This window comes from Cynocephalus volans, chromosome 1 (genome assembly GCF_027409185.1).
Source record: "Cynocephalus volans isolate mCynVol1 chromosome 1, mCynVol1.pri, whole genome shotgun sequence".
Lineage (NCBI taxonomy): Eukaryota > Metazoa > Chordata > Mammalia > Dermoptera > Cynocephalidae > Cynocephalus > Cynocephalus volans.
Genome location: NC_084460.1, coordinates 292,561,286 through 292,575,746, shown reverse-complemented (window position 1 = coordinate 292,575,746; position 14,461 = coordinate 292,561,286). Strand labels below are relative to the sequence as shown.

General features: G+C 44.0%; 1 protein-coding gene across 1 annotated transcript; it reads right to left on the bottom strand.

Moving 5' to 3' along the window:
* Nucleotides 1-10,023: 10,023 nt before the first annotated feature.
* On the bottom strand, nt 10,024-10,950 carry LOC134369908 (uncharacterized). The gene has a single exon (XM_063086743.1). The coding sequence runs from the start codon at nt 10,948-10,950 to the stop codon at nt 10,024-10,026; it is 927 nt and encodes a 308-aa protein (XP_062942813.1).
* Nucleotides 10,951-14,461: the final 3,511 nt, after the last annotated feature.

The following is a 14,461-nucleotide window of genomic DNA, read 5'->3' as shown; positions in this document are numbered from 1 at the left end:
GCTGAGTGCACAGAGCAGGAGCCAGCAAAAGCCACAGCTGCACCTTTAGGATGAAGTTGCTTGGAGGCGGCAGGGGAGAAGAGGGCCTTGGTGGCCTCCAGGTCAGCAGTAACACCAACAGGGTTCCTGTGGACCCACATAGGACCAAGGAGCCACAACAACTGAAAAAAAGGAGCCACTCAGAGGCCAGTGAGTCATCACAAGGGACCAGAGCACGGCCCATCCCATGGAAAGTGTTTGGAGTATGGGCAGTGGGGGAGACAGGCCCACCAAGGGAACAGTGGGGCACAGCAAGGACAGCTGATCTGCCCCCCAGTTAGTGCAAGACCACTCAGAGGAGACTGGTCAGGAGTATAGAACTGAAAGGGGTGCAGTTTGATGAAAAAACTCAGGCCCAGACCAGGGTTTCTATACAACCCAGGCACATCAGATTTCACCAGATCTGGACGTACCTATAAACTCAACTATTAAAACCTGAGCTGCACAAAAAGCCTTCTCTAGGGAATCAGCGGCAAAGTAGCAATTTAGCTCAACCACAGGGCTCAAGTACCGGTCCTCACAGGAAGTTCCCCCACTTTAGAAGTAAGCAAAGGACAGCAAATTAGTTCCAGCACAGAGTTTAAGTGGTGGGAACAGCAAATAATCCAACGCAGAACTGAAAGAAAAAACAAAGTACCTGCAACCAGAGACAAAGTTTGATAACTAGTAAAGGTCTCATTTCACCAAAGAACACCTGTAACACCTAGAAGGACCGGAAGTCCCTTGGGCTACCAAGCCAGGAATGGGGGAAGGCCGGGGGCTTCAGTCTCGCCCCGGACACCCACAACCAGTCCCGAGGACGGGGGCTGAGGGCCCTGGCCACACACCCCCAGCAAGTGCAACCACCCCAGCGACAACCACCAAGCTACCACAGGAGGTGCCCCAGGCTCTCCTGAGATGGGGCAGTGGGGGGCCAAGGGTCTTGATCATGACGCCCCCCACTCAACCAGCCCAGTGATGACCAGCAAGTCTCAGCAAGAAGGACCTTGGGTTCCTGAGCTGGGGTGGTGGGGAGCGAGGACTATTGCCACACCCCCCTGACATCTGCACCCAGCCCAGCAATAACCAAGCCACTGCTGGAAGCCCCCTGGTCTCGCCTGTGGGAATGAGGGGGTGCTACAGGCCTCAACCCCACCCCTTCTCCTTCCTCCTCCTTCCATCCCATTTCCTTCCCCTATCCTGTCTCCCTCTCCCTCCCAACTGCTCTACAACATCCTAGAATGTAAAAAAATAATATTAATAAAATTTTTTTTAAAAAAAGATAATATGAATCTTTCCATGAACTTTTTGAAGAACTCTTGTACATTGAAATACTACACAGCAATAAAGGGTGACACAGCAACGATGAATCCAAGAGCATTAGATTAACTGAAAAAAGCCAGACTCAAAAGGCTGGTAATGGTATAATTTCATTTATATCATGATAATTATGTGACATTCTAGAGAAGGCAAAACTACAGTAACAAAACACAGACTGGTGGTCGCCAGGGGCTGGGGTGGCGAAAGGGGATTAAACACCCATGGGACCTGAGGGAACTTTCTGGGGTGATGAAACTGTTCTGTGTCTTGATCGTGTCGGTGACATTTGGCTATACATTTGTCAAAGCTCATCAAACCCACATTTTAAAAGGGTAGATTTTACTGTATGTCAATTATACCTCAATAAACCTGACTTCAAGAAAATGACATGATTATGGAGTCTGACCCCCACATACGCTAAACATAAAACCCCACATGTTGGGTGCATCTGGTCCATCTGGTCCCCTAAATTGGTCATTCTTATTATTTGCACATTCCAAGGTAACAGATGTGTTTTCTAGACTTTTCTGCAGGTATTTTTGTGGTGGAGGGCTAATTGAAAGAAGCAGTTCCCAGAGGATGTAGCATTAGGAGCCCTTCCGCATTTAACCCAGTGTAATGATTTAGAATTAATTGCCTGCTTTCTGTCCTCTCATCCCAAAGTAATATTTCATTGCCAGAGTAGGTGAGGATTTTAAAAAGACACAGAGAGAGCACAGCTTATCAGGACTTAGGCCCGTTGTCTTTGTTTATTTTACTGGGAAGCTTTGTCTGGATTCTATGAAATGATACTTCAGCTGCCATCCTCAGAAGTGCTGACAACAAAGACCAAAGAAAATTCCACGCTCAGCCCTCTTTGGCTGTAGTTGAGAGGAATCCTTCCCAGGAAGATTAACAGCACGTGCCTGGGGCATTCCTACTGCACTTCACTGGGCCAGGTTCTCTAAATGGCTGAAATCCAGGAACACCCTAGATTTAAGACTCTGGATCCTGATGCTCTAACTATCAGCACCACATGTAAGAAATCACAGCCCACTGTGTTAATGTTTATTCTGCCACCTGCCAGGGTTGGAGTCAGTGTAAGAAAGAGCTACTGACTCAGAGAGCCTGCTAGTTATAAGCAGACTTTCAAAGGATTTTTCCAGAGCATTGTGTCTTTGACTTTTTATTTTATGCTACCATATTTCACTGTTTCTAAAACACCATAGATTGTGTAGGGAAGGAAAATAAGTTGCAAATTAATCTATGCCACCATGCTCTTTTATTTCTTAGGAGTCGCACTGTATACTTATTCAAAGAGCTCCTAAGCTTATTCAGACAGATTTTTATCCTTTATCACCTTTGAGCACAGAAAAATACCTATATATGCAAAGAAAATGAGTTGGTTAGGGTGTTCCCTTAAATTTATTGAGTCCTTTTCTAAATCAAGTTTCACTTCAAAGTCATCAAATCTCACATTTTGTCAGACTTTCTCGTCTTCCACGTCAGGAGTTGGGAAACTTTTTTTGCAAGGGGCCAGGCAGCAGATAATTCAGGCTTTGCAGGGCCATGTGTTCTCTGTCACCGCTACTCAAACTCTGCCACCACAGGGTGAAAACAGCCATAGACAACACTTACATAAATGGATGTGGGTGTGTTCCCCAAAAATCTTTATTTATGGACACAGAAATTTGAATTTCATATCATTTTCATATGTCATGAACTATTATTCTTCTTTTGATTTGTTTCCAGCTATGTAAAAACCATGCTTACTCAGAGGCTCTACAAAAACAGATGGTGGACCAGACTTGGTGTGTGGGCCATGGGTTGCCACCTCTGCTCTGTGCCATTGGGAGCGCTGGTAATGCAGTATATCTTTTAAAAAGAAAGCCTCCAGGGTTATCTTTGGGCCACTGACAATGTTTTGCAGATTTGGATGCTGGAGAATATTTATCAGGATAGACTAGGTTATCCTGTAATAACAAACAACTCCCAAATCTCAGTGGCTTAAAACAAAGGTTTATGTCTCACTCACGCAAGGTCCCAAGATGGGGCTACTTTCTAAGGCAGCTGCCCCCATGTAATGACTCAGCTACTCTTCCATATGAATACATGCAATGACTCAGCCACTCCTGCATTTGAACATGTGTAACGACTCAGCTGCTCCTCCACAAGAAGACATCTCCTCAATATTGGCAGGGGACAAGAACATGGAAAATGACACACTAGCTCTTATAGGCTGGTCTTATAAGCTCTTATAGAAATGTGTCACTTCTCATTGGCAAAACCAGTCACATGGCACAATGGTATTAAAATATATCTATAAATGTGTTGACATTCCCACCTCTAAAAAGTGAACCCTAATTCCCTTTGCCTTGTAGATGGTAAAGACTTAGTGCCTCACTGCTAAGAAGGGGACTGTGGCAGAGGTAGTGGTCTCTGACTTGAGAGGCTAGGTCATAAAAAGGATCTCTTTACCTGGTTATCTCTCTCTCTCTCTCTCTCTCTCTCTCTCTCTCTTGCTCTCACTCTCAAATCACTGACTGGGGAAGGCCAGCCACTATGTCCTGAGGACCCTCAGACAGCCCTTGGACAGGTCCATGTGAAGAGGAACCCGTTGGCCAGCATCACCTTGCCCGCCATGTCAGTGAGCCTCTCAGAGGTGAATCCTGTAGCCTCAGTCAAGCTTTCAGGTCATTCTAGCCCCTTAGCCTGCAAGTCCTCTAGCTGAGACCCTGGAAATCACAGAACAGAGAAAAGCCACCTCACCCACATATGTTTCCTGTCTGAATTACTGGACCACAGCAAAAGTGAGATAATAAGTGATTAATACTGTGTCAAGTCTCTGAGTTTTGGGAGTGATTTGTTATGCAGCAATAGACAACTGATACACATAGACTCACCTGATCTCAGAGGGATAGTGAAGTTCAAGTTTCTCATTGGCCTGAAGAATGGAGAAACTAGCTATTGGTAAATGTCTTGGACTTACCACAAGGTGTCCATGAAAAGTTTTCAGACAAAAACCTGGATTCACATTTCTTCCTCCAGTGGTTCATAGACAGCTGTTGATTGAAACATCAAGGGATTGCTCTTGTCTCTAAATACTACCAGGATTAATATCTGAGTTCATAGTTATATAGGCAATGGCAATGAAGCTGGACACCAATTTTTAAATGCCTTTGTTAAAAAACACACCTAGATTTTAGAAATGTTAAAACATAAGGGCTGGCTGGTTAGCTCAGCTGGTTAGTGTGTGGTGCTGATAACTTCCAGGTCCAGTGTTCCATCCTATACTGGCCAGCCACCAAAAAACAAAATAAAATAAAATGTAAAAAGAATGAGCATCTTTAAATCCGCGGAAATGATATGTCACTGTTTTTTCAGTTATATGCTGTATTATTTTTGCCTGCATTGTGGTTATTTGCCTTTAACTTAGGAGATCCAAGGTGGTAGATTTGGAGATGTATACCTATATGTCATAGCTAGAAATAAAATTTCCTTCAAATTTAGCCCTTAACAAATCCTTAATAATGAACAGTAGTCTTGTTTACAGTAAACTGTTAACCTTTACACTGAAATAGCAAGACACCCTAAGATGCCAGCAGGAAATAGCTTTATTCTTTTCCCTGGGGCTCATTCAAACCCCATTTGTGGATTCAACCTGTACCTCCCCTTGGATGAAATCTTGGGTGAGATCCCATACTTTTGTCTAGTCACTCTTTTTTTTAATTGTGTTACAAAACACTTAACATAGAATTGACCATCCTAACTGTCCTTAGGTGTACCATTCAGTAGTGTTAAGATTATTTACGTAGTTGTGAAATAAATCTCCAGAACTTTTTAGTCTTGAAAACTGAAACTCAATACCCATTAAACAACTCCAGAGTCTCCCCTTCCTCCAGCCCCTGGCACTCTCTATTCTGCTTTCTGTTTCTATAAATTTGTCTACTTTAGATATCTCATGAAGGTGGAATCATACAGCATTTGTCTTTTTGTAACTAGCTTATTTCACTTAGCATAATGTCCTCAAAGTTCATCCATGTGGGAGCTTGTGACAGGATTTCCTTTCTTTTTAAGGCTGAATAGTGTGCTGCTATACGTATGTACCACATTTTGTTTATCCATTCATCAGTGGTGGACATCTGGGTTGCTTCCACCTCTTGGTGATTGTGAATAACACTTCAATAAACAAGGCCATGTAAATGTCTCTTTAAGACCCTGCTTTCAGTTCTTTTGGATATAATACCTAGAAGTGGGATTGCTGGATCATATGGTACTTCTATTTTTAATTTTTTAGGAAACTTCATACTGTTTTCCATAGTGGTGGCACCATTTTACAATCTCAACAACACTGCACAAGTATTACAATTTCTCTACATTCTTGCCAACACTTGTTATTTTCTGGGTTTTGTTTTTGTTTTTGGCTTTGCCGTTGATTGTGGCCATCCTAATGATGTGAGGATATATCTCATTGTGGTTTTGATTTGCATTTTGTCTAGTCACTCTTAAATAATAAAAAAAAAAAGTCGTGTGGTCACTTTCATCTCCAAAGAACAATCTCATTTTATTAAACACGATAGGCAGAATGACACCCCCCACTCCTGCAAAGATGTCTACGTCCTAATCCCCAGAAACTCACAGGTATGTTATGTGAGTACGTGAGTCTGTTATCCTGTAGGACAAGGCGGGATTAAGCTTGCAGATGGAATTAAGGCTTCTAATCAGCTTCCCCTACCCCAGTTGCCTGTGACTCCTCTGGAGTTGGAAGAGATAGAGGTTGGAAGGAGATGGAAGGGGCAGAAAGGACTGTCCCTCACAAAGGCAGACGCAGCACACTGTTTGCATATTCCAGGTGGGGCAGTTTCCGAACAATGATTCTTTCTCTTCCATAGCACTTTGTGGGGTCCTCAGTTCACGTTATCTCTCTGGACCCTTGGGCAATTCTTGTCTCTGGCCAGGTGCTTCTCACCCCATCTTCATCCTCTGCTACCAACCATAACCTCCAGCCTCTTTCTGCTGAGGGCCCCTCTCCGTCAGCATAAAGCCTTTTTTGGACAGGTCTTTTCCAGCAGCCCCAAAGCCAGATCCTTTCTGTAAGTCCTGTTGGCTCATAAGAACACTCTGGCATCCTCTCCCCATCCCCAGCAGTGGTAGATGTGTAGTTTTCTCTCCATTGCACACAAGAGGGTACTTCAAAAAGTTCCTGAAAAAATATAATTAAAAAACAATCTTTCCATTAACTTTTTGAAGCCCCCTCCTATATGTCTTTGCTTGACCATCAGGCAGGCAGTTCCAGCCAGAGACTTTGATCTTCTCAGAGAAAAAAAGGCTTAAAATCCACCAGTGTGGCTGATTTTACAGCCTTGAACAACTTCTAAACAATGGCCTGGATTCATTCAACATTTTCTTGTGATAAGTATTATGAACAACTTTTCTGTCTTGCTTTTAGAGATTTTGCCCACATTTATTCTTAAGTCATTGTGTTTCTATAGCTTAACTACATGGAAGTCAGAAATCATTTCATGCAGTAATAAAGTGGTTGCAGTTAGGGTAAATGAAATGCCCATAAGAACTTGGGAATTTTGAGATAATTCACATTTTTTCTTAAGTTATTTATTGTCTTAGAGCTATTTGTAAAGTATATCTTCTCTGAACATTTGCCCCAAACCCCCGCATTTTCTGGCTTTAAACTCCATATCATTGCATCATTTTTACATGGGAAAGAGCATTTTACTAGAACCCTCAACTAATTGCAAGTAACTTTAGCCACCACTTCCTTTCTCTCCTTTCCTTCTGCATCTTGCCCAAGTTTAAGGTTCCCTGGGGGTGCAAAGAATTTTCACATCATAAATTGATTACTGCCGATGTCATGAACTATTATTCATGACATAAACTATTATTCTAAATACCAATTTAAACAACTTTCCAATCCAAATCTATGATATCGAAACCAAAATTATCTTAAAAATGAGAAATCCTCTGTAATTTGCCCTCTGTAGATCATTTCTTGAGGAAAACACATACAAAAAGTGATAACAGTTAACTCTTAGAAGACAGGTGGGAACCTGGGAAGGAGGAATACTGACTTTCTACTAAATATCATTTTGAACTTTCTGAATTTTATACTAACTAGATTCCCAATTCAAAAAAAAAAGTATTTAAAAAAATAATTGCATTTGAAAATATAAAATGACCAATTTAACACTCAATTAATGTTATAAGCAGAAGTCACCTTTCGATATCAGAAATAGAGTTTTAAACATTTTAAGGAGAAATCAAATGGTTTACATTAGACCTAGGACTTATAATTGAGTTAAGCTCGGTAAACTTTACTTTTTCTTTCACTTTCTGGAGTACAAAGATATTCTTTGCTCTCTGAGTGCTTAGTATTTCAACAAAAACAAAGAGAGAGCTTGGTTTTTGTGGGGAGGGGTTTCATAGCAAGACACGTCTTACTAGTGGATGGGTCCATTTCATCATTTGTTGGGTGCCTGCCCTGGAAAGACACTGGAGCATTGGAAAAGAGAAGGTGAGGCTTTGAATGCTCAGGGTTGGGGTTGGAAGACCGAGAGGCAAGACTTAGATTGAACACCTGGAGAGCAGGCAAGAACGCAGAGCCAAAGTCGAGTAGAGGTGTGACTCAGAAGCCCCGAGAATCTGAAAACAAGGGAGACTGGAGGATGGGAGGGCGTAGTCAAAGCAATGCATAAGGAAGAGGCTCTCTCCCACGCTCCAGGAGCCACACCCGGCACAAAGCAGAGACTCGAGGGCTGAATTTCCCAAGCACTTGATCCAGCTCTCGGCAGTGAAGAAATGATCACCCTGGGCCAAATAAAACACATGGCAAATGACAAAGGGAAGATCCTGACCTAAGCTCACAGAAGGCCTGTCCAAGCCTCAACTTTTCTCATTTTAAATCAGGAATAATTATATCCATGTTATAAAATTATTGGGAGGATTTGGCACAGTATATATAAAATAACTTGCCTATGTCAGGAGCACAATAGTTGCTCAATAAATGGTATCTGTTGTTGTTGTTATTGTCTGTAAATAAAACAACACATAGTAATAGAGGATCCCAGGGCTTGGCTCCTACAATCCTCACTTCACTCTCCTTTTGGGGTCACTTTCTACACTGCCAAATCTGTGAAACTGAGAACTACATTTCCCAGACTCCTTTGTTTTTAGGGTTCTGGATGCCAATAAAGTTCCACCAATTAGAGGCAATCATGTGAATGTTGGAAGAGGGAAGGAGGTGGATGCACGTGAGTGACAAGAGACAGCAGGGGCTGGGGCTGTGGAAGTGCAGCTGTTTGGCCTCTGCATCATGGGTGCAGAAGTTTGCTCTTAACGTCAACCGGTGGGGGCCCCAGTTCTGCTCCTCCAGCACCCCCCCCGTGCCTCTGTGAGCATCTGACTCCTGTATTAAATCCTTCCTGCTTAAACCACCTAGAGTGACGATTTCAGTTTCTAGAACTCAATCCTGACCGATTCAGAAATGGATGTTTTATCTAAAGAAATATCACACGTAAGCTTCTGTGAAAGAATTTATTTCATCCTGCTGCCTACAACGTGCTTAGATTGAAATGATGAGTTAACTCCCATGTGTAAACCAGTTTGGTGTTCTCCTTATTGACGTCATTCTGTTTGAGAGCTGTGGACATAACACAGTTAAAGTTTCCTGGGATCCTGAACAGTTAACTCTGTATTTGTATATAATATTGAAATATATATCATATATCATATACTCTGTATATGTTTGTGGTATCATATACTCTGTATATGTTTGTGGTGATCATAACCCATCCATTGTCTTTTTTTATTGTGCTTGAAATAATTTTCCCTCCCAATGCCCATTCTTCCTTCCTTTCTTAGTGTTAAGAATGCCAGTTTTTAGCTAGGGACATTGCTACCCAGCTAAAACTTATTCCCACTTTCCCTTAAAGGTAGGCATAGCCATGTGACTAAATATTCACCAATTAGATGCAAGAAAAAGTGTTTTGTGCAACTTCTAGAAAGTGTCTTTAGAAGGAGGGTACAGACCCTTCTTTGCTTCCTCCCCCTGCCTGTTGGTTGGAGTGTGGTTGTGATGACAGGTGCACTGACAGCTATCATGGGTCATGAGGTAGCACACTAATCATGGCGGGGTAGAAGAGAATGAGCCTGTTGTCTGCAGAGCTGCCACACAGCCCTGGATTGTATACCTCCAGATTTCTTTTACATAAGAAAGAAATCAGGCACTAACTATTTGAAGTCATTTGAAGTTATTTGAACTATTTGAAGTTATTTAATTAATTTGAACTATTTGAAGTTATTTGGTTGCTGTTTTTGTCATGATATTCGGCCAAAACTACCCCTAATTAACATAAGGGGAACAGCCAAACTTCTCTTCATATCAACCATGGACTATTTCTCAGTTCCAAAAAAAAAAAAAAAATGCATTCTCAAAAGCTGCCTAATTACTCAGACACAGTTGGTCATGCTACCAAAAATGTTGATCTGGGTTTAGAATTAAAAACACTAAAATGATTTTAATGAAGCTGATTGAGTGCACGCAGTAGTGAAGTTTGTGGGCCAGAAGAATCACTTTGATTTACTCATATTACTTTCAAAATCAAATCAAGGCATCAGTTTTAGGTTGAGTAAAGGCAGGTCCTCAACCCTAGCTGATGTTGCATTAGGACTAGAGTTACAGATTCAGAATGGCTAAGTGTTGGCTAAACTGGCCCCCTTGCTGTTCACTGTGTGAGCACAGCACAGCTGACAGCACCTCCAACGGTGCAATCTGCTTTGCAGCTCTCTGTTCTGGAGCCCATAGATCAGAGGGTTAAAACAATGGGCAAATGCAAAGACACCAAAAAGCACCCAATTTAAGGCAAAGAAAAACACTCCACATTTCTTCCCCAAACCTATGACTAGCAGCGTTGGTATTACATGTAAACTTATCTGCACTAAATGGATAAGGACAGTTTTCCTTGCTTTGACATTTGACCTATTAAAATGGCCAGCCCGTTTCCCTTCTTGGTATATCAGAAAGTAACTTATAAGGATGACAGACAAAAGAATGAAAAGGAAAACCATGCTAATGGCTCTGGCAGGAGTGCCATTCAAGATCACAGGGCAGATGGGTTCAGATTTTAAAATGGCAACCGTACTGGGGTAGGTGCCCTCTATGAGGAATAAGGAAATGTTCTTGAGTATGATGGTCATCCAGGTCCCAGCCAGAACCCTATACTTAACTGAATCTACAAAGGACAGAGATTTCAGTGGCCAGCAGATCACCACATAAGTGTTGAGAGCCATCAAGGCCAGAGTGAAGAGAATCCCTTCTCCAGCACTTATCTGTGCCCCAAACACCAGCCAGCAGATCAGCACGGGGCTGTCAGCCAGCAGGGCCTGCATTCCTTGGAAAACAATCCCCAGGCCACAGTAGGAGGAGATGCACAGCAGATGATGGCAAAGGAGGATGTATCGGACCTCTTTCCTCAGTGTCAAATTCTGTGACACTATTACAATAATGATGACAGTGATGAACGTGGCAAAAGAGAAAGCAACCACATAGACAGAGGCCTTCACTGTTGCTTCTAGCCTCAGCCAGTCCGATACATTGCAGTGCTCAGAAGACAAGTTCATGATCTTCAAGGCAGGCTCCTGGAGGAGAAAAGAATAAGAAAGGGTGAATCTGTGTTGAAACTTCTTGTGCGGTTTTCCAGCTCTCTGATCTTGTGTACAGTCTCAAGGAGTAGACCCCACGATCATCCCCACGTATAGAGGGTGATAATTTTAGATAGTACTGATAGGGATCAAAGAAATTGGAGAAATCAGAGTTCTGGTCAAGATTGTGGAATAGACAGTTTGCAGTGTCACTCTTTCCCATAAATCAACAAATTTACAACTATAAAAATGTAACATCAGCCAAGCTGGGGCCACTGGAGCTCAGGGGAAGAGGAGGAGAGATCTATGGAGTTAATGAAGACAGGAGAAACCATGATGAGAAAAAGCAAAATATTGCTCGAAGCATCTCTTGCCACGGCTGCTTTAAGGTTTGAGCTGCTGAGTACACGGAGCAGGAGCTGGCAGAAGCTGCAGCTGTACCCTTCGGATGGAGTTGCTTGGAGGCGGCAGGGGAGAAGAGGGCCTTGGTGGCCCCCAGGACAGCAGACCACTAATAGGGTTGTTGTGGACCCATGCAGGAGCGAGGAGCCAGAACAATGGGAAAAAAGGAACCATTCAGAGGCAGGTGAGTTGGCGCAAGGGACTGGGCAGGGCCTGTCCCATGGGAAGTGTTTGGAGCACAGGCAGTGGTGGAGACGGGCCCACTGGGAGAACACAGGGGCACAGCAAGGACAGCTGATCTGCCCCCCCAAGTCAGCACAGGACCACTCAGAGGAGACTGGTTAGGAATGCAGAATTGCATGGGGTGCAATTTGATGAAAAAACTCAGGCCCAGATCACAGTTTCTACACAACCCAGATCCACTGGGTCTCTGCAGAGCCGGAAGTACCTCTAAGGTCAACCATTAAACACTGAGCTGCACAAAAAGCCTTCCCTAGGGAATCAGCAGCACAGCAGCAATTTAGCTCAACCATGGACTTCACATACTGGTTCTCACAGGAAGGTCCCCCATTTTAGAAGTAAGCAAAGGACAAAAAATTAGTTCTCGCCCAGGCACACCACCAGTGCCTTGGGGCCTGCCTGGGAACTGGAGGCTTGGAGCCAGGGACTGGACCACACTCCCACAACCAGGCACAGCACCTTGGAGCCTGCATGGGAACCCAAGGTATGGAGCCAGGGACTGGAACCCCCTTCCACAACCAGGCCCACCACCAGTGACCAGGGCCTTCCCAGGGACCTGAGGCATGGAGAAAGGAACTGGACCCCCTTCCCACAACCAGTCACACCACACCAGTGCCTCATGGCCCACCCAGTGACCCGAGGTCTGGAGCTGGGGACTGGACCCCCCAACCACAACCAGGCACACCACCAATACCTCGTGGCCCCACTGAGGGGCCCAGGACTTGGAGCTGGGGACTGGAACCCCCTCCCACAACCAGGCACACTGCACTAGTGCCTCTGGGCTCTCCTGGGGACCAAGGCATGCAGAAGGGGACTGAATCCCCATCCCACGACCAGGCACATTGTGCCAGCACCTCAGGGCCCACCTGGTAACCCAAGGCATGGAGCCAGGGACCAGACACACCCCACAACCAGGCACACTGCCAGTGCCAAGGAGCATGCCAAAAACATCACCTCCATGTAGGTGGTCCACCACAGCCACCACAATAACCATGGCTGCTGTGAAAGCAGCTAGAGACCACAACCACCATGCAGATGGTCCACCAGCCACTGGAGTACATTGACCCAAGGAGAGTCACCAGCAGAGATAAAGAAAAGAAGAGGGTGTCTCTCTCCAAAAAGCCCATTTCAGAGTGACAGAAGAAGCATCTGCTCTATGATAATATTGGGGGAACTGATCACACCTCTCAGCACTGGACAGATCATCTAGGCAACAAATCAACAGAGTAACCATTGTTCTTTCAGAAGGAGAGAAGAAATCTAGGGTAATTAGAGGAGAGAGGGGAGAAGAAGAGGGGGATGGGAAGAGATTGAACAAGGTGCATAAAGAATAAGTACAATTTGTAACAATACATATGCTAGTAATATTGATTTGATCAACATGTCTCAATGTTGAACCCCCAAAATATGTATAATCAATTTTGATTCAATAAGTAAATTTAAAAAAAAAAAGAAACTGGAGAAATCATCTGGGGTCTTCTCTTTATTTCAGGGGAGGGGCATATATGCAAATCATCCGAAAGGAAGGTTTGAAAGAGGTACTCACCAAATCACTCAAATTCAGGTCAAGGTCTTAGGGCTTACGCATCCTTTTCCATCTTTGATTTGGAGCACAAACTGCAACATTACAAAAGTCAGTTGATTAACCACCAAGCACTCGTTAACTCTTAGGACGTGCAAAGGTGTGGGGAAGGAATCAGGGCAGAGCTGGGAGGAATGCCGGGAAGTCATTGAGTTCACTTAGGTCCGTAAGACGTGAAAGGGAGATTAACAAGAGCAGTGGCGATCGTGGGTGACATCTACTGAGCATTCTCTAGGGAGAGTGATTTCAGAACAGATTCCTCACTACCCCCAGAATGTTGTATTGTGCACTTTTCACAAATGGGGAAACTAAGTCTTAGAGAGACTAAATCACTTGTTCAAGGCCATATGATTGCTGCATGGCAGGGTCAGGATTGGAATTTGGGAGAACCACTCCTGAGTCCACTCTCAGCCACCACAGGGAAGCTTTTGTAAAATGCAGGGCCAAATGGAGGCATTCTCTGAGTTCTCCTTTGACAAATGTCATTTGACCAGCCAGTGAGACTCCATTTGTAAGAATATTGTTTCTATTATTAGAAAGCTTAAAGACTGCACATCCCGGAAGGTACTGGGGTCTCAGGGTTGCAAGGGAATGTGACCACTGAAATGGTAAAACATTTGCAGTAGCCTCATAAAAGCTTCTCAAGTGGGTACAGCCATGAACAGCACACTGTGTGGCAGCCTGGGGAACCCCCAAATTACAGTGTTATTGTTGTCAGCACAAATGTCTAAGGTGGAGATACCAACTGTCGCCTCCCCACCTGCACCCATTCAAGGTGACACACCCTGTAGCCCTCAGTCCTTTGTCATAACCCACGGCACCACCTCCTCCCCCATCGAAGTAGACTGTAGACTGTGCTCAGTCCATCAGAGTCAGTCTCTTAAATGTCCAACCCAAGGCACACAAATAATGTAGTTAGGGAGTGATGTCATGGAATTGGCCTGCCAGTCCAGTTGCGGCATGAGCAAGTAGAAAAGACAGAGAGAGACAGGAGAGAAGCAGAGAAAAGGGAGACCATGAGGCCTGGAGAGGCCACAAAAGCCCTTGCAAAACAAAGAGAACAACCTTTGCTCCTGAGTTTCTGATTCCACCGAGACGCCCTGCATTGTCTGTCCTTGGGGTCTAAAAATATAACACCCCCTCTGTTATTTGTGCTAGCTTAAATGGATTTCTGTTCCTTTATTCTGTCCTCTGGACTTCAAAGTATATAAAATGGGCCCCGAGGAGGCACAATAAATTATATTGATTTCCTAGAGGGCATATCAC